This window comes from Tribolium castaneum, chromosome 1 (genome assembly GCF_031307605.1).
Source record: "Tribolium castaneum strain GA2 chromosome 1, icTriCast1.1, whole genome shotgun sequence".
NCBI lineage: Eukaryota > Metazoa > Arthropoda > Insecta > Coleoptera > Tenebrionidae > Tribolium > Tribolium castaneum.
Window position 1 is genome coordinate 11398795 of NC_087394.1, and position 25573 is coordinate 11424367.

The following is a 25573-nucleotide window of genomic DNA, read 5'->3' on the forward strand; positions in this document are numbered from 1 at the left end:
CCTAAATTTTGAATTTTGATATTGTTAAAATGTAGTATTAAAATACAATAATAATTGAACCTGTTTGAGAATTCTTTTGAAAAATAAGTTATTATGTGTTTTATGTTATCTTATTTATATCTAATTATCCGTACAAACACACTCACTATTATTATTTTAAACAAAAAGAAAAAAATAAAAACCAGGAAAAATAAAGTAATGTTGTAATTAATAATAATGGAGTAAACTATTATTTTACCATATCTTTAAATGTTCTTCCACCCACCTTTAGAAAAGATGGGGACAAAAAAGAACCTGAGGTTCTCCATGTTAAAAGAAAAGGATTTAATCTAACTTATTAGATAGCTGTTTCAAAACTATAACAACGCCAACGTCGTAATTTTCTCTCAAAATTAACTGTTATTCGTATAAATTATTCAAGGACTAATATAGCTAATGTAATTTATATTTTCAATGGTAACTATTTTATAATTTGATCAACGTTATATGAAATAATTCGGTAAAAAAATCCCTCTACCAACAAGTTGCACCGTTTAAAAGTTAGAAGGTGCCAAAGTTTAAAAATTATTTTCGTTCTTGATGGCCCCTTATAAAATTAAGCATAATCAAACAGATCATACATCAGGAACATAAAGAATTTTTTTACACAAAATGAGATTCACATAAAAATAGACTCTTAGCAAGACTCACCTTGCTATAAAAATACCACCTGGTTATGTAATCATTTAATTTAATAAAACGTGAGAAATGAAGTTTTGATGGATGTTAACAATGCGATAGTTTATCATAAACACATGTAAAATGAACATAATGCTAAAACAAACGAACAGTCCATCAATGTTACACAAAATGTAATTATAACAAATTAATTTTTTTGTGAAAAAATCAAAAAATTGCATTTGTTTGTCTCTAAACTAATAAAACCAGATGGCAGGATTGGTAAAAATCACTTCCATGTAGTATTTTTTAGGATGTATTCTAGCCACGTTTTCTTTGTACACCATAAAATTTTATTATGATTACCCCAAACCGCAAGGACCCTTCAAGCTAATCAATCAGGCAAGCTTTTGTGTTGCAAACAGGCTGTAGTCTTTCAGACGAATCGATCGGTATCGTAAATATTTTCGAATCACCCTTGTCAAAACTTTATGGTGTACAAAGAAAACGTTTTCTTTTCGACTTTATTCCGTAGGAAACGACCGATACAGAATTGTAGCAATTAAATTAGCTACATGCCATAAATGTAAACAATAAAATCAACAAATTATACTTATTCCTGCAGTAAAACACGCCCCGTATCAATTAGTTTTTATCTCGAGAAGTACTTAACACTTATTTCGTAGGACAATTGGTAAATTAATGATAAACCTTATCAATAAGGTGAAACACTTTTACACACACCTGATTACTCTTTCGGCAACCATGTTTAAAACATATTTCTGTTTTATAATAATTTCATCATTTAGTTACAGTGAGTGTGCAAGAATTCTTGGCGCCGTTTTCACCCCATCATACAGTCACCAAGTGGCGTTTCAACCAATATGGAGAGAACTTTCCCTGCGCGGCCACCAGTTAACTGTCTTGACCACGAATCCGCTAAACGACTCAAGCTTGAAAAACCTGACCGAAATCGACCTCAGCATGTCCTACGACACAATGAGAGCGTACAAAGCCGATGAGATTTTGTCCTCAAACAACGACAGTGTGGCCGTACGTATAAAAAAATACATGGAAGCGTTGCACGTTATCGCAGATAAGCAATTAGCACATCCAAAAGTGCAAGATTTGCTGCATAATAAGCGAAACGATTTCGATTTATTGATGGTGGAGGCGATCTACCCCACACAGATGGCGTTTTCCTGGTGGTTTAATATCCCGTTTATTGGATTAATTTCCCTGGATGCGCCTTCCCGGATTCATGCGGCTGTGGGTAATCCAGTGCATCCAGTTTTGTACCCGGATTATGATCTGCCGTTTGATAAAAACTTGACTTTTGGGGAAAGAGTGATCAGTACTTTGTTTCACTGCGCTATGTTGCTCTACACGAAATTTCGACTGCATGCAAGGGAGGAAAGAACGCTAAGGAAGTATTTTGGTGAAGATGTACCGCCGATTAATGAAATACAGAAAAATATGAGCATGTTGTTTATCAATGCCAATCCTATTTTTCACAATATCAGGCCTTTGGTGCCAGCTACCATCCAAATTGGGGGTGGTATTCACTTGCATGAACCAAAGCCTCTCCCAAAAGTAAGTATTTTCTATTGTTATTGCATTTTTAAACAAACAGTAAATTACGTACGGATTTTTTATTCAACAGTCAACAGAATTAGTTTTTTTTACAAAAGATTGCCACATTGCTTTGTAGCAATAATAATAATTAAGTTGTACAGTTTTCTAAACAAACCAACAAAATCTTTGGCCAGTGATTAAAGATATTAATTGCCCACATTTTTCGTAATATACAGGTGTCCGTAAAGACGCGCACCGCCGTAACACTACATCATCGGCCGATGTCCTAGATAACCAGAAAAATGTTAAAAAGAAATCTAAATCTTTTATTAATGAAGATATGATTAAGTATAGATTGAAAATTCTTTGCTAAAAATGAAGGTGTTTGCACTACCACTTCGAATCCAAATTCGTTTGTGGTATAAATGACATTACATAAAAGGACGTAGTAACATAAGAACTGAAGAAACCTCTTTTGCACAAGATTTATACAAAATTTTGCTAACAGGAAGGCAAGACAAAGCTTAGTTTAATTTTTTTCCACAAGTTTTAATCTAAATTTGAAATGCAAAGCATTTGGACACTAATTACATTTTGTACAGTTGGTTGCAAATGCGTTCCAACACTCTTTTGATCATTTTCGTGAGCATAAAAATGTTTGTTTACCATTCGGCAAAATGTTCAAGTTTGTATGATGCTTTTTATGTTCGTTTTGTGTTTCGCAGTTCGCTCTTGGCATATGCTCTTGGTCGCTCACATGGCAACATGCGCTTTTGGTTCCTCATAGTAAAAACACGTGCCAAATGTTTGTAGAATACGTTTTCTACAACTATATAGCTAAAACTAATGCGTTTTGCCTTAGAAATCTTCTGCACTGACAGCAGTGTGACAACACTTAACCTTAGAACTGTCAGAATTGTTTTACTACTTTATAGTGGCTCCCTCTCAGAAACAAAAATATGCCAAGGAACTAAGCAATGCGGCCAGCCGTGTGAAGGGAAAGTCCCAGGCCCCTGAAAGTGTATACAAATTATGTGTTCACTGGGAGGGGTGGGGCAAAGGGGGGAAATGGCTAAAATAGTTCGTGTGCTCCAGCTTAGAGGTCGCGTCAGTTGCAAAGAAATCTGTAAATTTAAAGGAATCTGTCACACATTTTGCTAAAAGTAAAGAAGGTTCACTTAAAAATAATCGACGTGCGCACACTTCTCTCTTTAATTCTTTGATTTATCAACAGCCGATTATTTTGCTGTCGTTGTGGTTTTTGGCGACATTTTGTTTTAATGTGTTTTAAAGACTTCAGAAAACGATTTAACGTGATTTTTTGGATGTTTTTGTGATCAAACATCTCTACTTTTATATGGATCTTTTATTTGAATCTAGTGTATAGTGTGAATGACAGTGTTTTAATGAAGGATGAATCAACTTAAGGCAAATTAAGGTAAACGTTATTGAAAGGTGTCTATACAACAATTAATTGCGATTTCTAGATATTAATATAATCATATTACACCAAGAAGGATCACACAAACTTAGGAGATGAAGACCGTCCTTGGAGATGATAACGGTTCTTGGGATGTAATTGAAAATCCCATGAAGACGAGTTAAATATAATGTGCAGTAATTAATAGGTATATCATAATAATAAATAAATTTATTGTAGTTGCGAAGCTAGTATTTTGTGAAAGCAGGGAGTTTAGGACTTGCTATGGTTCAAGGTTTTCAAATTCGCCATGTCCCTCTATGTCTTAATCTTTTATGTTGTTTTACACAATGTTATAACGCCTATGCCTGTTAAAAAAACAAGGTTTGTCCTTTTTGTGATTGCTTAATTTAGAAACTAAGCGAAAAAACGTATTCTACAAGTATCATACAAGTTAATCAATATTAAAGCCTACTATTATTATAAATTTAAATGATTACATGGTAGTTTTAATCAGTTAACTTCCAGTGATAGTTATGTATATCAGATATGTGGGTTTTTATTTAAAATAATTTTAGCACACTTGTAATTCTCTTGTGTTTGAGTAATTTACTAATAACTATGATGCAATCGAGATTACTTTTAAAAAATTTCAAAACTTATCAAGAACTTTGACATCAAACTGTTAAAGTACGTGTTAGGGCCGCTTTTACAAACGTCCGTAAACCTTATAACCGCGAATAAATTTCGAAAAATAGTTGTTTAAATTTAGCCTTAAGGGACTTAAAAATTGGACTATTGTCAAAGGTTACAAGCAAAATTTTGATATTTTTTTGCTTTTCTGAACAGTCTGTAGACAAGTAATCAAACCAACAAAACTGATGTATTTATACAGACTGATCCCGAAATACTGTGTCTGTTAGCAATCTGAATTTAAATTTTAAAGGATACCAATAGTGTACACTTTCAGGTAGCAATTCAATAATTTAATCTGATGCCAACATACTCAGTTTCTCTGGATCATTGTGTATATTTAGACAATGTATTTACATATATTATTACATCTGAGTATGTTTATGAACAACAATTCGAGTTAAATTAATTTTGCCTATACATTCCAGCACGTTATTATTTTTTTAATAAATTTTTATTGGAAAGACTTTGTTTCATTTTATTAAGCGATGTTAAATGTTTTTGTGCTATTGCAACTGTTACAGATGCTTTTTTATTAAAATGTCTCGTAACAGTGCATGAGTACAGAAACATTTAACATTTATAATTCTTTAAATTTGGAAAATAAATAAAATGTCCTGTTTGAATTTCCCGCTATTATCGAATTAGTTTGTTCTCCCCAGGTTAGGTGGCGCTTTCGCGAAAAAACGAGGGGTAGACAGAGAGATTCGCTTCTTCCTCTCTCTTATTCTATGGGAAAGTCCCTTCATTAATCAAGGAAGCTGTGGCACGAACCATTGTTGTTCAGATGAAACCATGGTTACGGTGATTGCTTATAATGTCATTAAAATTTTTGTTTCGTCTGTCAGCGGTAATTTTTCAGTTTCAAACAGTGTCAGTGAAGGATTAAAATGTGTTCCTACTTTGAATATTGTGACTTGTGTTTGCTGTTTGGTGAATACGCTGGAAATGCAAGTGAAGCCGCTCGTCAGGATGCCGATCCAGACGAAAACTCGAATTTCCATTGACTGGACCAAAGAATGAGATCAACTGGTCGTTTGGATATTTTACCAAGGGAACTTGGTCGGCCCAGAGGTAAGAAAACTGTCACTGCGGAAGAAGCAATTTTAGAAGAACTCGTGAGGAGTTGGTGAACCGAAATCATGCCGCTAGTGCTGATCACTCCAGAAACATTACAAACGGTGCAAGCCAAACCAATGAGCATTTGTTATAATTTTTTAGTGCATTGTTTGTTCGGTTTTTAAGTTGTTTAAAATATTATTACAATAAATAAAGCTGTTCTCCGCTCAGTTGCATTCAATAACATAATTAAAAATTACGATAATGCGCGAACTAATCTGACTAACAACAATGGCGTAACCATGGTTTTAAAGACTAGAAATTAAATATGTTCAACACCTTTTAATGGTATCCAAGACTTTAATTATAATTTTTAATGTCAGTTTTCACGTGAATCTTTGTGCAATGTTGCCTTTTTCCATAATTTGTTTAGGTTCTGATATAAAAACAGAGCATGTGGAATTTTTTTAAACATTTTTTCGGTACCCTGGAGGATTATCCAATTACTCCCCTTCAATGAGGTGCGCGACTTTCCGGACGTCCTGTACGGGCTTACCCAACGATCCGAGAAAGCTCCATAACTTGTTTATTATTAAAGATATTGACTTTTCTGACTTTACTTTTTTTTAGATTATAGATGCGTTCCTGCTGCATGTTTTTAAAATATTGCGGTGTATATACAAGCTGTTCCAATATTAAAAAAACACTTGAGTAGTTTTTTCATTTTTGGACGTAGCTTTTAATACTGATGATTTCAACCTCAACTTGTATTGGTCGATTCTGCTTAGAATTTGAAATAATTTGATTTTTTTTGGACATAAACACGTTTTATTTAAAAATATATTACACAAAAACGGAGATTCGTAGAAAAGTAGGACTTTATGTCCACAATAAAGGGAAAAGTTCAAGCTAGAAACGTAGAAAAAATGAGAAGTTTGTTAAAAGTTGAAAAACTTGAAAAACTTAAATGGAACACCCTATTTTTTGTTCTTTCGTATCTAAGATTATTAAATTGTCTATCCAAATACATAAAGTTTCAGATGATTAAAGTTAATAACTAAAAAGATATTTTACTTTAAAGTTAATCTTAACAACAATGCACACTATTCACTAGCATTGTTGTTACCATAATAAACCATGCCATAACCATAGCAACTCCACCACATACCATTTGTTGGAGATTATATAAGACTTTAAAAATTCGCCATAAATATTAAAATTTTAGTTATTTTACTGTAATTAATGACAAATAATGGCCTAAGGGTAACATTAAAGTTATTATTAGCAAAAAATTTCACTTTTTGACGACTAAAACAATAGTTAATAATTTTTTTTTAATGTTTAATATCTTTTGAGTAATCAGCAAAAGACCCATAACTCTTAATGTTTTTAGAGAGGCAATTTAAAGGTCTTTTAGATGCAAAAATAAAAAATTGGCTATTCACTTTAATAAACCTCTTCATTTTTTATCTTCTTGATTGCAATAAGCTAATAAAAATAATACAACCTTGAAGTGTGAAGTTTCTTCTTTAAAGTGGTGAATTGATTTTCATTGTTACAAAAATCTAGTCTATTTCTATTTTAACTAAAGATAAGGTAGAAAATATTTTTTCAATTATTATAGTTGTTAATATACTAAGGGCAAAAAGAAGCTTTTGTGGCCTGAAACGCAGCATACAATCATTTTATATTTTTTAACTTGTGATTTATTTTATTACATTATGATACTAATGATGGTATGTTTAAACAAAAACGTTTTTTTCTATAGCAGATGTTAAACTATTCTTTATTGACTCTTTTCATTAGATAAAATAGCACTTTAACCGCAAGGGTAGATAAAATGTATGCATGATAATAAAGGTAATCTTGCAAGAACGCACCTTGAAATTTGTGAAATTGGCAAAAATACGGTCGCGAATTTGCTTCCTGCCAAATTGAACATTTTCGTAAAGTATTCCGTCAAATAATGGCTATTATGACATCGCACTTGACAACGTTGCGTGCTTTAAGATGCCTATTAAAGCATCAAAATGGCGGCAAATTACAAAAAACGTTTTAAATTAATTTTATCCCATTAAATTTACAAATTCTTGAACATTAATTTGAAGGGTTCAATAACTTTTTTCACTTAAACTTAAAGACTGCTTATCACAGATAAACAATATCTTTGTCGTCTTGTACAGGTGTCCGGAAAGTCGCGCACCTCATTGAAGGGGAGTAATTGGATAATACTCCAGGGTACCGAAAAAATGTTTACAAAAATTCCACATGCTCTGTTTTTATATCAGAGCCTAAACAAATTATGGAAAAAGGCAACATTGCACAAAGATACACGTGAAAACTGAAATTAAAAATTATAATTAAAGTCTTGTATACCATTAAAAGGTGTTGAACATATTTAATTTCAAGTCTTTAAAACCATGGTTACGCCATTGTTGTTAGTCAGATTAGTTCGCGCATTATCGTAATTTTTAATTATGTTATTGAATGCAACTGAGCGGAGAACAGCTTTATTTATTGTAATAATATTTTAAACAACTTAAAAACCGAACAAACAATGCACTAAAAAATTATAACAAATGCTCAAAAGTTTGGCTTGCACCGTTTGTAATGTTTCTGGAGTGATCGTAGCACTAGCGGCATGATTTCGGTTCACCAACTCTTCATGAGTTCTTCTAAAATTGCTTCTTCCGCAGTAACCGTTTTCGTAACTCTGGGCCGACCAAGTTCCCTTGGTAAAAGATCCAAACGACCAGTTGATCGCATTCTTTGGTCCAGTCAATGGAAATTCGAGTTTTCGTCTGGATCGGCATCCTGACGAGCGGCTTCACTTGCATTTCCAGCGTATTCATCAAACAGCAAACACAAGTCACAATATTCATAGTAGGAAAACATTTTAACCCTTCACTGACACTGTTTGAAACTGAAAAATTACCGCTGACAGACGAAACAAAAATTTTAATGACATTATAAGCAATCACCGTAACCATGGTTCCATCTGAACAACAATGGTTTGTGTCAAGTGTTATAATAATGTTTATTAACGGCCACGCCAAGTACAAGTGATATATAAAATACAAAGATAAATACAAACACAGATAGGTACAATACAGTTAACATAAAATAAAGTGTTAATTATTAAAAGAGCTAAGTTCACTATGTTCAATAACAGTTTTTAAATCTTTTAGAAATCTATTTTTAGGTAAACCCATAAAATCTAATTTACCAGAAAGTACGTTGCATGTTTTAGACAGCCTAGAAGATACAGAATTTTTCCCATAATTGGTACGGTGGTAAGGCACTGCAAGCATTCTAGGCTCTCTAACGTTACAAACGGGTATATTTATTGAAAATAGCGGAAAAATAGGATTACAATTTACATTACAAGACAATATACGATATACGAACGACGCGTCATAAAATATTCTACGAGAAGATAGTAAGGATAGTCCTAAATAACTTAAAATGTTTATATAATTATTTTTGTCATAAAATATGTTAAATTTGTAACATACAAATTTAACAAATTTTTTCTGAACATTTTCAATTCGATTAATATGAACATTATAACAAGGTTGCCAAATAATTGTGCAGTATTCCAAAATTGGACGAACATAACAATTATATAATAACATTACAACACGCAAACTTGAAAAATCAGAGCACTGTCTTATTATAAATCCTAATGTTTTGTTTGCTTTCGACAAAATGTGGTTAACGTGATAGTCAAAACTTAACTGGCTGTCTACAATAACTCCTAAATCGCGAATATGAGTGACACATTCAATTTGATTGCCTGATATAAAGTACGATGGTAGATTGTAATATAATTTTCTAGAAAATCTTAGTGATTTACATTTATTTATGTTCAGTTCTAAAAAATTTTTTTTACACCACATACAAAAACTATTTAAATCACGTTGTAATATATCACAGTCGTTTGGATTTATAATAACTTTAAAAATCTTTACATCGTCGGCAAAAAGAAGGATTTCAGAGCTTTCGATCGCTGTTTTGACATCATTTATATATAGAGAAAAAAGAATAGGGCCTAGATGTGACCCCTGAGGCACACCTGTGGATGGGTGAATTGCGCGAGACTTAACACCATTTATAGTTACATACTGTACACGATTAGATAAAAAAGAATAAATCCAACTAAGGACTGGATCCCCAAAACCTAAATTATCTAATTTTGATATTAATAACTCAATGGAAATGCGATCAAAAGCTTTTGACATATCAGTATATATACAATCAATTTGGAATCCATTTTCAAGATTTGACGTTATATATTCAGTAAACAGAAAAAGATTGGTCATCGTAGAGCGACCCTTGAAAAAACCATGTTGTTCTTCAATAACAGATTGTTTTACAGAAAATGATATAATGTCAGCCATAATGGAGTCAAAAACTTTTGATATATACGATGGGGTACATATCGGTTTATAGTTGGAAATATTTACACGACTACCATTTTTATAGACAGGTCTGATATATGAGATTTTCCAAATATCCGGAAATTGAGACTGATCAAGAGATTTATTGAACAGCATTTGTAATGGCAATGTCAATTCATAAGCACAATTTTTTAAAAACATTTGAGATATACCATCAGGGCCGGTTGTATAGTTGTCATCTAGATGTATCAATTTTGAAAAAATAACATCAGCAGAAATTTCAACGCTATTTAAAAATACAGCATTTTAATCATTTTTAGAAAAATTTAAATCAGATAACTTCGGTTGATCAAGATAAACAGATTCAAAATGATGGGCAAAAAGGTTTACAATACCATTAGGAGAATAACATGAATTTTCATTTAGCGACATTTTTTTAGGATAACCCTGTACAGTATTTTTAGATTTAACATATGACCAAAATGCTCTACTGTTAGTTATAATATTTTGTTCTATCTGATCAAGGAATTGTTTTTTACAGTTCTTTGTGGCATTTTTACATTTTTGTTGCCAGATTTATTATCATTGTTGACTCAAAAATTTTGTTAACATTTCTTAAAGAATCTGGGAAGGTTTCTTCAGTTCTTATGTTACTACGTCCTTTTATGTAATGTCATTTATACCACAAATGAATTTGGATTCAAAATGGTAGTGCAAACACCTTCATTTTTAACAAAGAATTTTTAATCTTTACTTCATCATATCTTCACCAATAAAAGACTTAGATTTTTTTTAACATTTTTCTGGTTATCTAGGGCATCGGCCGCTGATGTAGTGTCACGGCGGTGCGCGACTTTCCGGACCACCTGTATAACAAATAATTTTTAATGATTCCACAAGACTAGTAAATGTTTCCTCTTCAACAAATAACAATGATTTTGACTGTACCATCTCAAAAATTGTAAATAGATTGCATTTTTCTAAGACTATCTACTACGTCTACAAAAATATATATTCCGTAGTTGCAAAATCCCCAGTTAACTTTAATAGAAAGCTCAATTAAAGTTAATTGCGCTGTTAAAAGTTAACAATGCGAATAGACCAATCAAATTGCTTCAATTCACGCATTTAATTGCGGATTGAAATAATGCCGCTTCTATAAACCGACCCTAAAGAGTAAATTTTGATTTACTCCTTTTAGGGATTTCATGACTGTTTTTTTTTAAATGTTCACTTTGTAGGACATTCAAGAATACCTAGACAACTCCAGCGACGGATTTATCTACTTTAGCCTTGGCACAAACGTAAAAAGCGCAGCCCTTCCACCACAAATCAAAGACGCAATTCTCCAAACTTTTGCCGAACTCCCCTACAACATCCTCTGGAAATTTGAAGACGAACACATCCCCAACAAACCCAAAAACGTGAAAATTGTAAAGTGGCTGCCGCAAACCGCTGTTTTAGGTAACACACATCAATTTAGAGTGCCACCAAAAAACTTACTTTTAGCACACAAAAATATCAAGGCGTTTATTATGCAGTGTGGACTGCAATCGATGGAAGAGGCGATTGTCTACAACGTTCCGATGATCGGCTTACCTTTTTACGGGGACCAAGGAAACAATGCGAAAGTTCTAGAGAGCAAAGGTCTCGGTATCAGACTGAATACGGAGAAGTTGGAAAAAAACACGTTTTTGAATGCGATTTTGACAGTTATTTCGGATCCAAAGTATAAAATAAAATATTTTTTAACCAAATTTAACAATTTTTGTTTAGGTATAAAGACAATTTGAAAGAACTTGCCGCGCTTTACAGCGACCATCCAATGTCAGGTCTAGAAAAAGCAATCTGGTGGACCGAATATGTAATTAGACACAAAGGCGCCAAACACTTGAGATCTCACATTATTGACGTACCGATGTATCAGTATTTACTCCTCGATGTTATCGCTTTCATAGCAGCAGTTTTAACTGCGATAATTTTCGTTATAACAATCACACTTAAATTCATTTTCAGGAAGGTTTTTAGAAGGAATTCCAAAATTAAAAAAGAGTAGTAACACATTTTTTTTATTTCGTCGAAATAAATTGTATTTTCTTATTCAGCCTGTTTGTGATGAACGCTGGGTAATATAAATTCAGGATGGCTTTGGCTTCTTTAATCATATATTCGACGTTTTGTAGAAAATCCCTAAAATAAAAAAATCACAATTCCTAGATATTTATTTAATAATAGTGACGTACTTGAGATTTGTGCAATTTTTTTGCTGTCCCCCCTTCAAACAATGAAGGATTGCAAGCGCAGCTTCGTACAACTTTGTCCCTACAACCCTTGAGTTGCAACCCCGACGCGCTTTCTCATTCTCTAGCCATAAGTGGAAATATTTGAACATATTTTCAGCGTCTCCTGTTAGGAAAAAGTTACAACTCTCGCAACTATCAAACAATAACTTACCAAGCTTTACGTAAAAACTATACAATCGGTAGTAAACTTCCTCGAAATCTTTGTGATGTTTATAGAGAATTTTTTCTCTGATTTTTAAACTCTTTATTAAAAGTTCTAACTGATTAGAAGAATCGCCTACAACAATACAGTTTTCGCTTAATGGATTTATTTCATTAAAACTTACTTTCCATGTATTTTTGGGCCTCATAATTGATTTTCCTAAACGGTTTCAAATGGTATTTTTCGCCACAGTTAACGCAAAAACTCAAAATTGTGTTCTTAATTTCTGGGACCAGTCCTTTGCATTTCGGGCACAAATAGCTGTCCAGCATGTCCTATTGGAACATAAATGTTTCTTTGTTTACTTTAAAAAACTACTAAAACTTTTTCTACCACGATGTATGGTTTTTTAATTACTAATTCTTTAAAACTGTGCGGGAGCGGGAATATTCTTAGATTAGTGTAAAAATGGTCACAGGTAACGTCATCTTAACTGTTGTTAACTTTTGGTTCAAACGGAATAATAAAACACAGACAATAGAAACAAAAAAATTTGTATTAGTTAATAACATAACAATACCAACTACGAATTTTTGAAATTAATATGTAAAAATTTAAAAAACTGGGGAACATATTTTTCGTTATTTTTACAATAAGCTTCATCTATTTTAAAAAGTTTAAGTCACAAATAAGAATTAACAAAATAATAAACTGGTAATTTAAAAATGGTGGATGCGCCGGGATAAAAAAAATTACCGCAAAAATAATTGTCTGTCGCAAACGTAAAACGTAATATGGTATTGTAGTTGTATGATTTATGACCAAATTGAATCAAATTTTTCCTCATAGCAATTTTTTTACAACTTTTTTATAAAATTGATAGAATTTGCACTTTGAGCAGAATATGTCATTCTGAACTTGTTAAAACCGTTTGACGCAAGAAAACAGATCATTAAAAAATTACATATTAGTGTTATAACGGTTGGTAACATAAAAAGACACAAATTCAAATCAGAATTTTAGAGTATACACTTGAATTTTTGAAATAAATTAGTGCGAAATTTTTTTCAACCCCCGAGAAGGTGTTGAAAAATAAAAAAGGGTTTTTGCAAAATAGGTAAGCGTAGGGAAAAATTGTAAAGCATAGAATTTTAAATATGTTCTTTTGATTTTTTATATCGTTTATATCGTTATTAGAAGTGAAAGTAAAGAAACTAAAACAAAGTTTAAAAACTAGACACACCAAATGTTTATTTCAAATACAACGCGTTTCTACAAGTTTTAGTTACTTTCCACGTCAAGAAAATCTAACAAAAAGTGAAAGTAAAGCGATAATATGTACAAGTTTAAAAAATCATAATTATAATATCATAAATTTTGTTGCTGAATTAGTATACGAGGTCGTTTTTTATATAAAAAAGTTTTTGTGAATTTTTTTGAAACTGCAAATTTTATATTTACCTATATATATCTTTACCTACTTCTGGATAAAGTTAGCCAATTTTTAGTTTATTAGCTTTTTTTGCAAAAACTTCTTCAGTGTATGTATATTCAAACAAGTTTTAGTTTAATATGACAAAAGTAACTGGGAAAATTTTCTTGTAACGTGTCACGTTTGGGTGATAAAATTTTCTAAATGTGAGTTTTTTGCAATTAAAAAAAAATAAAAAGGATCAGAATGAAATGTGTAAAACGTGAAAAGGTTAAAATCATACGCCTTTAAAAACTTGTGAAACTAAATTAGTTAATAAGTAAAAACGAAATCGAGTAAAATGGTTAATTTATAAAAAAAAGTACAGAACAAAACGTTGCTGAAATGAAAATGAAACAGTTCCAATAAGTTTGCGGTACAATCTCAGTAAGTTATTGCAGCTTATTTACGGCCTAAGTCGCTTGAAAATGGTTAATATTAAGTAACGTAACTAATACGTAACTCATTTTTATTTTTAAAGTACAGCAGTTAACCGATTTAAGGACACGAACTCCTACAAATCACATGATGGTAATTTTGAAAATTCTTTAAAAATATTCGCAGTTTCATATTCACAGAATTTCTTGTAATAATAATTGATGGTTAAGCACAAATTGATTTTAAAAATACTACGATAAACAATCCTTAGAGTCAAATGGTGTGAATATAAGATATTAAGTTACGTCATTGCTTTATTACTGCTTAAAAAACATAGGTACGAAGTAAAGTTTAGCTATGATTATTTGTAAAGCAGAAGAACAGAATTAATAATGAAACATTAATTTAATTTAACTAATTTGGTAAGGATATGTTGAATTTGTAAATATTACCTGCATTATTTTATAAGCACTCAGTGATTTTGTTATAAAACGAAAACACTTTTTCACTCTTTATTCAAAAAGCACTTACTGGATTTTTGGTATTGTTACTGAGTTAGAAAACCACTAATTTCAAAAATTCAAAAATAAAAAATTGACTTAATTTAAGTATTTACCATTTTTTGGAACTCGAAATGTTTGTAACAGGGTCGGACAACACAGTTCTACAACCTCACAATTTACAGTTAAAAAATGATTATAAAAAAACGCCTGCATGCCAAATTTTGCAAATATTGGATAAATATTTTCAAAGGTAAAAAAATATAGCTTGATTTTTGGGCTAATAGTTCCACAAAAAAACTTTTTAGAAAAAAATACAGACCAATGTTAATAATTAATCTATGGTTGTAATATTTGCACGTAACTCCCGTGACACTATATAACTTGGTAACTGTTACAAATTCTGAAATACTCGAAATAAAAATTATTGAAACTTAGATCAAATTTTGCTGTGCGCTAATGATTTAAAAAGGTAAGTATGGTTGCTTAGATAGTTGCTGTGATTTTTTAATAGTGTGCCTTCAGACGCACTAAATTATATTAGAAAAAATTAAATAACTGAACGGTTAAAGCAAATTGCAAAAAATAAACTGATTTATAAAACCTAAAAAATATGTAAAACTATACCGGCGATGTCATTAAAAAAAACTATGTTTTTTATAAGCATTCAGTGATTTTGTTATAAAACGAAAACACTTTTTTACTCACTCAAAAACCACTTACTGGATTTTTGGTATTGTTACTGAGTTAGAAAACCACTAATTTCAATAATTCTAAAATAAAAAATTTACTTAATTTAAATATTTACCATTTTTTGGAACTCGAAATGTTTGTAACAGGGTTGGACCACACAGTTCTACAACCTCACAATTTACATTTAAAAAATAAATGTTTATAAAAAACGATTGCATGCCAAATTTTCCAAAAATTCGGTAAGTATTTTTAAAGATAAAAAATATCTCAATTTGTGAGGTAAATTTTCGAAATGATTTTTGTCCCAAAAACTTATGTACTATGTGAACCATTAGCTCCACTTACACTGTAATTTTCTCAATTTTCTTTTGTCAAAACTACGGATATCTGTTCTATTACCGTCTAAGTTATCAGAGCAATGAAGTTAAAGAAATTATGTTATCACAAGGGAAACAAAATACAGGCAGATAGAGCATTAAATTCTTAAAAGTATAGGATAAACGTAATGCAAAAATTTTATCGTAAACTATATTAAAAAAAACTTTTACCAATTTCCACTCTACCCTATATTTTTCAAAATACTGCGAATATGTTTACAGATGCAAGAAAAATGTTACAAAACAAGTTGTAGAGAATTCATTTTCTACAAAAAAGTCCGCGAGACCATATCCCTATCTTCAACTATTTAGGCCCCAAAGTCTTTCAAAGACGCTCAAGCCACTGATTTCTTTCACTTTACCGGTGCTCAAGTATTGGAAAGTTAATTTATTCTTAAATCTTTAAAGATAAAAATATGGTGTCCCGGACTTTTTTGTAGAAAATTTAATTCTCTATAACTTTGTTCCTTGGATTTTTTTGGTATCTTAAACCGTATTTGCTGCATTTGCAAAAATACCAGGTAGATCGCAAATTGATAATTGCAAGCGATAATTTATATTTATTAAATTAAAATATTTCAAATTTATATTTATCAAAACGCTGCGAATAAAATTGAAGAGACAAGAAAAGTGTAAGGAACAAAAAATTTGGATTTTCAAACAACTATGAAAAATATATTACCCAACAAGTATTTATAATTTAATGATTTTTTAAACATTAATCAATTCAAGAACAGCACAATAAATTATTATTACATGAAATGTCGGAAATAGAAAAATCTTAATTGTATGATTGCCTGTCAATAAAATTTTATTTTATATAATAATGTCAATCCAAACACCAAAATCAAATTCTATCTGCGATAAAAAAAATACATAACATTTTCAACGTCACCTCCACTTCACTAAATCATAAAAAAGTCATCAAATGGTAGTGACACATTGTTTTCTATTTTCTGCACATTTTTATGTAATTAAAATCTGCGACGGTTGTATATTTGTTCAATTGAAAATAAGTTTAACATAACTTATTTTTATAATTTCACATTTTTTACTTTAATAACCGTTTACAAAATTTCTAGATATTCACAACTTTTATGTGAAATAACTTTTCCATGGCCAACTACTTCCAAATATATTAAATATATTTTTTCTCAAAAATATGTAGGGATATGAAATTGTATTTATATTGTTTTCTGTTCAGAAAAAATAAGCTTTTCCAAAATGTCATAGCCAACTATGATTCCTATTTAAAAAAATACAACTTTATGTTATTACGGCTAAACGAATGATTAAAAAAAGCTGATAACATTATTAAATTCTCCGTAAAAAAGTGCCTGTATAATGTCTTTGTTTCAAATGTAATAAGAAAGATATGAATTTTTTGAACTACGCTAAAATGTCAACTTTTGTTTATAAATCAAAAACAAAAGACGCTAGCGAGATGCAGTTTTGACCAAAATTATTTTCCAAAAAAACGTACCCGAGATTATGTGATTCTCCTAATGGTATTGTAAACCTTTTTGCCCATCATTTTGAATCTGTTTATCTTGATCAACCGAAGTTATCTGATTTAAATTTTTCTAAAAATGATCAAAATGCTGTATTTTTAAATAGCGTTGAAATTTCTGCTGATGTTATTTTTTCAAAATTGATACATCTAGATGACAACTATACAACTGGCCCTGATGGTATATCTCAAATGTTTTAAAAAAATTGTGCTTATGAATTGACATTGCCATTACAAATGCTGTTCAATAAATCTCTTGATCAGTCTCAATTTCCGGATATTTGGAAAATCTCATATATCAGACCTGTCTTTAAAAATGGTAGTCGTGTAAATATTTCCAACTATAGACCGATATGTACCCCATCGTATATATCAAAAGTTTTTGACTCCATTATGGCTGACATTATATCATTTTCTGTAAAACAATCTGTTATTGAAGAACAACATGGTTTTTTCAAGGGTTGCTCTACGATGACCAATCTTTTTCTGTTTACTGAATATATAACGTCAAATCTTGAAAATGGATTCCAAATTGATTGTATATATACTGATATGTCAAAAGCTTTTGATCGCATTTCCATTGAGTTATTAATATCAAAATTAGATAATTTAGATTTTGGGGATCCAGTCCTTAGTTGGATTTATTCTTTTTTGTCTAATCGTGTACAGTATGTAACTATAAATGGTGTTAAGTCTCGCGCAATTCACCCATCCACAGGTGTGCCTCAGGGGTCACATCTAGGCCCTATTCTTTTTTCTCTATATATAAATGATGTCAAAACAGCGATCGAAAGCTCTGAAATCCTTCTTTTTGCCGACGATGTAAAGATTTTTAAAGTTATTATAAATCCAAACGACTGTGATATATTACAACGTGATTTAAATAGTTTTTGTATGTGGTGTAAAAAAAAATTTTTAGAACTGAACATAAGTAAATGTAAATCACTAAGATTTTCTAGAAAATTATATTACAATCTACCATCGTACTTTATATCAGGCAATCAACTTGAATGTGTCACTCATATTCGCGATTTAGGAGTTATTGTAGACAGCCAGTTAAGTTTTGACTATCACGTTAACCACATTTTGTCGAAAGCAAACAAAACATTAGGATTTATAATAAGACAGTGCTCTGATTTTTCAAGTTTGCGTGTTGTAATGTTATTATATAATTGTTATGTTCGTCCAATTTTGGAATACTGCACAATTATTTGGCAACCTTGTTATAATGTTCATATTAATCGAATTGAAAATGTTCAGAAAAAATTTGTTAAATTTGTATGTTACAAATTTAACATATTTTATGACAAAAATAATTATATAAACATTTTAAGTTATTTAGGACTATCCTTACTATCTTCTCGTAGAATATTTTATGACGCGTCGTTCGTATATCGTATATTGTCTGGTAATGTAAATTGTAATCCTATTCTTCCGCTATTTTCAATAAATATACCCGTTTGTAACGTTAGAGAGCCTAGAATGCTTGTAGTGCCTTACCACCGTACCAATTATGGGAAAAATTCTGTATCTTCTAGGCTGTCTAAAACATGCAACGTACTTTCTGGTAAATTACATTTTATAGGTTTACCTAAAAATAGATTTCTAAAAGATTTAAAAACTGTTATTGAACATAGTGAACTTAGCTCTTTTAATAATTAACACTTTATTTTATATTAACTGTATTGTACCTATCTGTGTTTGTATTTATCTTTCATTTCATTAAAATTTTCACAAACAAAAAAGTTAAGACGTATTAGACTATTCACTTAATTTTAAAGTGTGCAAATTTAGTTACCAGTTCGTGTGCAGGATCCGAGCAAATGACACATTTACATTCGAAATGGTACAACTCCTTGCAAGCGTACTGTCTTTGCTCCCTCTCCATCCCCCGATAATCGATTCCGTAACAATTGAAAATTTCCTCATTTTGAGCGATATCCTCGAGCGCTTTAACAACAATAGTATCACTCATGAAACTAAAACACTTCTATTCTCATCCAACCCTTGACGAAACCAACTCACAAACGTACTAATTCGTAACATTTGGCCGACACGAATGGTTCATTATACTAACTGACGGAAAAATCCCAGAAGCTATCGTTATGAGAACATCCGGGAAAAGCAAATCCGACGAAGAGCACGTCCACTGTTCGATCGTGCTCGAATTGCACGCAAGCTGAGCGATGTGTTTTGTAATAAAACCCCCGACGAGTTTCACCAACTCATTTAAACCCTCCTTTGGACAGCTGGGTTGTGTCAAAAACCAGGTGAAAAAATCGGTGTATTTTTGCAAATACGTAGTCACAACACTGGCCATAATTATATAAGGGGCCAGGTTTTTGTTCTTGTGGATGTTGGAAAGCAGGCGGTTGAAGTACCGATAGTTGTTTTCTTTATCACCGAAATGTTTCACATCGTCTTCAAAGCCACCTTCCAGTGTTTGAAACCCTGATAAAGCCCCTTCTAACACTACTTTAAACGCTGGAAGCGCGATTCCTAAATCAAACCAAATGTTGGCTTGCATTCCATCGCATTCCCACCGATGGCACTTTGTCCAATTTTGATCGCGACATTTTTCGTCGCAGTAAACACAAACGGTGCATGTGTTGCAAGGCACACCGCTTACAATATCGCTAAGACAGTTGTAACACTTGAACGAGTAGAATTCCTTGTTTTCTTTGAAAACTGGAGCGAAAACAAACGCTTTTTCTATAAAGAGGAGGTCGCCTCGTTGGATGTTTGTACTAGCAATAATGTGACGTCCTTTGTCTTTATTGTAACTGTAATGGTTTTAACATTACCTTGCTGGTTTCAGTGTGGTGTTTGCTTGTTACCTCATTTTTACTTTAGTGGAAGCATAGGCCAAACATTTGTTTTCTCCATCGGGAAATACCGGGATTTCGTGAAGGCACTCTTGACCACTGTCAGTTTTTGGTTTTGCATTTTTTAATTTCTTAATGTGGTTTAACCTCGTGACAAACTTATCTGTAAACAAAACACTGTGAAAGTAATTACAAAATAAATCTGATGTTTTTGGCTATTTTTGGAGAGCATTCCTTGATTTTTTATTGTTTTTGACACCTCAAGGGCACAACCCCTTTTTATGATACAGTCAGTGTATGTACTTCAAGTTGCAGAAAAAATTGTCTTTGCTTTTAAAGTAACATTCATTAACTTTGTGTTCAAATATTAGAAGCATTGTGCAATAAAATCGCACTTTATTACTTAGAAACTAACATTCTTCATACAGACTTCGTAAATTACTATTAAAATTATGTATTTAGAATGAATTGTTTAATATGTAGAAGACAGTAGTCAAAATTGTTTCAGAATTTTTAACAATTCCTTATAATCTAAATTAATTAATATTGGATCGCTGAAAAAAATATATATTTATATTTTCATGATATGCTAAAACAAAAGATGCTTGAATATTGCTTTGTCAAAAATTGCGGAAAAAAATGCAGCTAGCCCAAAAAAGCCTCCCAAAAATATATCTGTGTAACTAAATTCAATTCGCGATTAATTTGACCATTCCCAATTTTAATTAAAATTAGTTTGATTAGAAATTAATTAAAAACTATATTTTTCTAGTTCAAATAAATTTAGAATAAATTTAGAATAAATTGCGGAAAAAATGCAGCTAGCCCAAAAAAGCCTCCCAAAAATGTATCTGTGTAACTAAATTCAATTCGCCATTAATTTGACCATTCCCAATTTTAATTAAAATTAGTTTGATTATAAATTAATTAAATACTATATTTTTCTAGTTCAAATAAATTTAGATGACACTTATTTCGAAGAACTCAAATTAATCGCGAAGTTTAAATTTTATTTCGGTTTAAAGTGATTGCCAGTAGACATAAAACATACATTTTTTCCAAGACATAAAAACATAAAGGCAAAAACAATTTTGATTCAATTAATTATTAATAAATCAAGTAAGTGAAGATAATAATGTATTTTAGATTGCAACTAAAGAAATTTTAGACACAAACCACAATTAATTTAGCCTGTATCTTATAGAAGCGTCATTAATTTAATCCGCCATTAACTGATCACGTGACTAAATTAAGTTTTAATGGCGCTTTAAATACTAATTGAGTTTTTAATAAATCAGTCTTTTAGGTTTTTTTTTGGTGAATATCATCTTAACTTCATTGCCAAGATGCCAAAATAAGCGGAGACAATCTACATGTTTATTAATTATTCATGCACTTTAAAACAAATAATAGCTAATGTAATTTATACTTTCAATGAGAGACCTAGTCATTAATAACTATTTTACAATTTTATCAATTTTATTTAAAAAAATAATTCGGTAAAATGCGACGTTGGCGTTTTGATAGTTTTGAAACAGCTAATAGGTAGTATTTATAATGCATTACTGTCTTTGATAAAAATTGAACCTCGTAACAAATTTATCTATAAACACAACACTATGAAAGTAATTCAAAAATAAATCTCATGTTTGGCTATTTTTGGAAAGCATTCCTTGGTTACACGTTTTTTTTGGCACAGCAAGGGCACAACCCCTTTTTAGAATATTTAATTCCTATGTCCTTCAACTTGCAAAAAAAAAATATTTGGTTTTAAAGTTGAGTTCAAATATTAAAAGCATTGTGCAATAAAATCGCTTTTAAATTTAATTTTTTTATTTATTTTATTACTTAGAAATTAAAATGATTAACACAGACTTATTTTTCCCTTATAATTCCTTATAATCCAACTTACTTAATATTAGATCCCAGATTTAATTTGCGATTAATTTGATCATTCCGATTCCGAAGAAATTAATTAATATACGGGTATTTTTAGTTACGATTTATTTCGAAATTTTACTACGATTGAATGTGATTTCCATGCCAGAATGCCAATAGAAATAATAAAAAATAAATTTTTTTCAATGACATAAAAACATAAAGACACTAACATAAAAAACAATTTTGGTTCAATTAATTATTTTAATTATATTATTATTAAAAAAGTCAAATTTGGTATCAAATGGTAAGTGTAGATAACACTAGTTTACGTTTTTTACCAACACTCGTAAAATATCAAGGTGTATCGGTTGAATAATTAACCCTATATCTAATACTAAAGTCAAAAAAAAATGTCAAGTTTTTTAAATATTCATTATAATGTATTTGACAACAAATGCCAAAAACATCACAAAAAAGATTGATTCAAAACTTTTGAAAAATAAAAAATGACACAGATTGTTTATTTTTTCACTGATTTGCCATTTTCTCTTATTGACACCAGCAGTAATCGGCTAACCACATTCTTATCGCAAAAATCTTGGTAAACTTCTTTTCATAAGACTTTAAATGTTGATAAAAACATTTACCATTTGATCGCTTAAGTTTCTCAGGTTTTATTATATTAATTATACCACAAACAGAACAAAAGTTGTTTGGGCTTAAACTACATTCACTTGGCGATATTTTAAAGTAAATAAAATGTTTAACAATTAGTTTATCACAGAACCAATAAATCCCAAACTAGACACAAGAAACAAATTTTCAACACTTTTAGTGAATATAGTAAAAAAACTAGACGTGATAGACATTTGTGACATATTTTAGTTAGCACTTCTTGAGTAAGCAGGAAACAAAATCAGTGTAAATTATCTCTTGGTAAAAGAAAAAATATATAAACTGGTGTAATTAGTATTTTGGATTGCATCTAAAGAAATTTTAGAAATAAGCCACAATTACTTCAGCCTGTATATGTATATGTATGCCAAAAGTATGAAAAACTGTCCATATTTAGCAAAAATAATTAAAATTTTGAGTTAACTTCTAAATAATTGAAGGATTATAGAAGGCTCATTAATTTAATCCGCAATTAAAAATGCGTGACTAACTGATCAATTAACCAAATTAACGTTTAACGGCGAACTAAATTTTAATTGGGTTTTTAATAAACCGGCCTATAGTCTTGTTTATTTTTGCGAATATCATCTTAACTTTATTGCCAAGATGCCAAAATAAGCTGAAACATTCTTCATTTTTACCCTGGACTCGCACACTGTACAAAAATAAATACGTAGTATTTATAATAATTATTGTCTTTGATAAAAGTTGAATTAGCGCAAAAATTTAACCACTGGGAGTAATAATTAGCAGAAAAAAAGAGTCTCCTTTGCTCTTACAGCATGACACTCTTGATGTAAATAGTGGACAATTTACTTTAATTTTTTACCTAATCAATTTCTTGGTTTCAAGTTTCTACGTAAAAAAATACTCAGTCATATTAAAAGATGTTAAAAAAGATTTACAAATTTTCAGGCTAATTAAAGTAAAACAACCTCTGCGAGTAAAATATTAGCAACTATAAAATCATCAGACATCACAGAAAAATTTCGTTTGCAGAAAGGTTGTTGGTATTAATAAAAATTACAATCTTAACACATTTTTTATTTTCCACTTGCCTCAAAAATATCTGAAAAAAAAATTCTCACTTTTCAGTTTTTTTCAGTTTTTCAATGAAATTCTGACTGTTCCGCAAAAATAAAAATTGCAAACATGGCCGCTTTCTTTCTTACTGTGGTACTGTGTAAAAAGAGAAAAAATAATGAGAAATAATAATATGAACGGCTTTTACCACCTGTTACTATTGTATTAATACAAAAAATATACCATTAAATATTAAATTCACATAGTCACTTCAATAAAAAGCTGATGCAAGTTAAAATAATCACTAGCTACATTTATTTTTTATCTAAAAACTGCCAATAATTTTTCTTTTATTCATTTTTTGTTAGGTACAGCATAAAAAATTATGTCCCATATGAATGAAATTTGGTTACGACACAAAACTTTTCAGTTCTTCTGATAAACTCGTAATATTTATTAAAAACATAACTAAAGGACAATGGTTCACTGTTATAAAAGCTTAGTCAACTAAAAAATGGACTTTTACATAATTTAAAAATAAAATATCTAAAAACCAAACAATACTAAGGGTTTGAAAATGTAATAAATAATATTTTACTTTATTTTTAATAAAAATTTATATCCTTTCTTCTGTTTACTAAAATAAAAACTATTAAGTCAGTTTATAAGTCTCGTAATAAATACTGATAAAATTCGCTTAACATTACCTTTTTCCACAACGTTTTCAGTCTCCAGAAAATGCAGCACCTCAGAAATGCACTGATTCAAAGCCTCTTTTTGATTCAGCTCATAGTAACATTCGGTCTTCCTAACGTAAACTTTTGGTTTCAGATCTGTTGGATAATCACTCTTGAAACACAACTCAATATCTTTAAGACAGTTGTGGTATTCTTTCAATTCAAATGAAACGGCAGATCTATTGGCCAAAGCTAGTCCATACTCTTTACTGTATGGTATGGCAAAACGTAAACTCTTTGTATAACAATCAAAACTCTTAATTAGATTCTTCTCAGCATAAAAATTATTCCCTTCTCGCCTATGTAACGCCGAAACAGCATTATTCTTCACCGTTTTTTTCTTAAACTGACTTTCTAACCATGAATGAACCCGTGCCCTAAAAAAGTTCAAACTTTAAAAACAGGCATTAAAGTAATTGAACAACTTACAAATCAGATTCATAAAACTTGGCAAACTCTTCAAACACGTTGCCATCAACTGTTTTAAACCTCTCGGTGTAATAAGCCACTAAACAATCCATTTCTGGATTTGTAGATAATTTTAAAAAACTACAAAAGGTTAGTACGTATTGAAAAAAATTAGAACACAATGTGTTGAAGTCTAAAGCACAAAAACTGAAACTTTTTGAAATATTTGCGTAATAAATAACACATGTCACTAATGACATCCATCACTTCGCCGGTGACAAAACTCGTGATTGAAATGGTACAAAAGAACTACATTCGATTCCCGCGAAATGAACTACTGACGTAATCGCGGGTAATTTCAAAAATAATTCTACAATATAGTGCGTTGTAATAAACTGAACAGTTTTTATAACAACCTATTTACAAAAAAAGACATAAAAGTAGCAAAATAAAACTTGCCTCCCACTGGATGACATATCCATGTTTGAAAAAAAAATTGATAAAAATACAGGGTGATTCTTTAGGGCCTTTAAGGCCTTTTCAACTTCTAATAGAGCTATACGATCCAAAACGATTACTCTAAGTTCAACTTAATTATTTTCAAAATGGCTAAGCTTTCGAAACTACAAATAATGGCTCCAAGTTTGAAATTCTAAATAGTAACTACACATTTTTATTGCATATTTGAATTCACCTTCTCAAGCTGAGTAAAATTTACCCCTGTTGTTGGTACTAATCTGTCATAGTTTTTGACATATGACAATTTTTTTGTTAAAATTTTAATTTGCAAGAGTTTATCTAAGACATCACAGCTTTTAAACCCTTTGCGATAAGTGAATCATTTTT

The 25573-nt window shown here is 30.6% G+C and overlaps 3 protein-coding genes and 2 long non-coding RNA genes across 5 annotated transcripts in view; 2 read left to right on the forward strand and 3 right to left on the reverse strand.

Annotated features, from left to right (window-relative positions):
- Galt (Galactose-1-phosphate uridylyltransferase) overlaps positions 1-25573 on the reverse strand; it is a 131824-nt gene that overhangs the window by 106058 nt on the left and 193 nt on the right. The window lies entirely within an intron of this gene.
- On the forward strand, positions 1377-12020 carry LOC657716 (UDP-glycosyltransferase UGT5). Its single transcript, XM_015978494.2, has 4 exons — positions 1377-2250; positions 11046-11268; positions 11314-11533; positions 11581-12020. The coding sequence occupies exons 1-4, from the start codon at positions 1423-1425 to the stop codon at positions 11858-11860; spliced, it is 1551 nt and encodes a 516-aa protein (XP_015833980.2). The 5' UTR covers positions 1377-1422; the 3' UTR covers positions 11861-12020.
- Positions 2708-4809, forward strand: LOC135267929 (uncharacterized). Its single transcript, XR_010336334.1, has 2 exons — positions 2708-3670; positions 3720-4809. It is a non-coding gene; the product is annotated as an uncharacterized LOC135267929 (long non-coding RNA).
- Positions 11858-25020, reverse strand: LOC657641 (SET and MYND domain-containing protein 4). Its single transcript, XM_964088.4, has 9 exons — positions 24749-25020; positions 24290-24696; positions 20016-20166; positions 19212-19961; positions 18977-19157; positions 12434-12584; positions 12259-12384; positions 12048-12210; positions 11858-11994 (listed from the first exon to the last, which is right to left on the reverse strand). The coding sequence occupies exons 1-9, from the start codon at positions 24985-24987 to the stop codon at positions 11874-11876; spliced, it is 2289 nt and encodes a 762-aa protein (XP_969181.3). The 5' UTR covers positions 24988-25020; the 3' UTR covers positions 11858-11873.
- LOC135267930 (uncharacterized) lies at positions 18444-18969 on the reverse strand. The gene is made up of 2 exons (XR_010336335.1): positions 18770-18969; positions 18444-18721 (listed from the first exon to the last, which is right to left on the reverse strand). It is a non-coding gene; the product is annotated as an uncharacterized LOC135267930 (long non-coding RNA).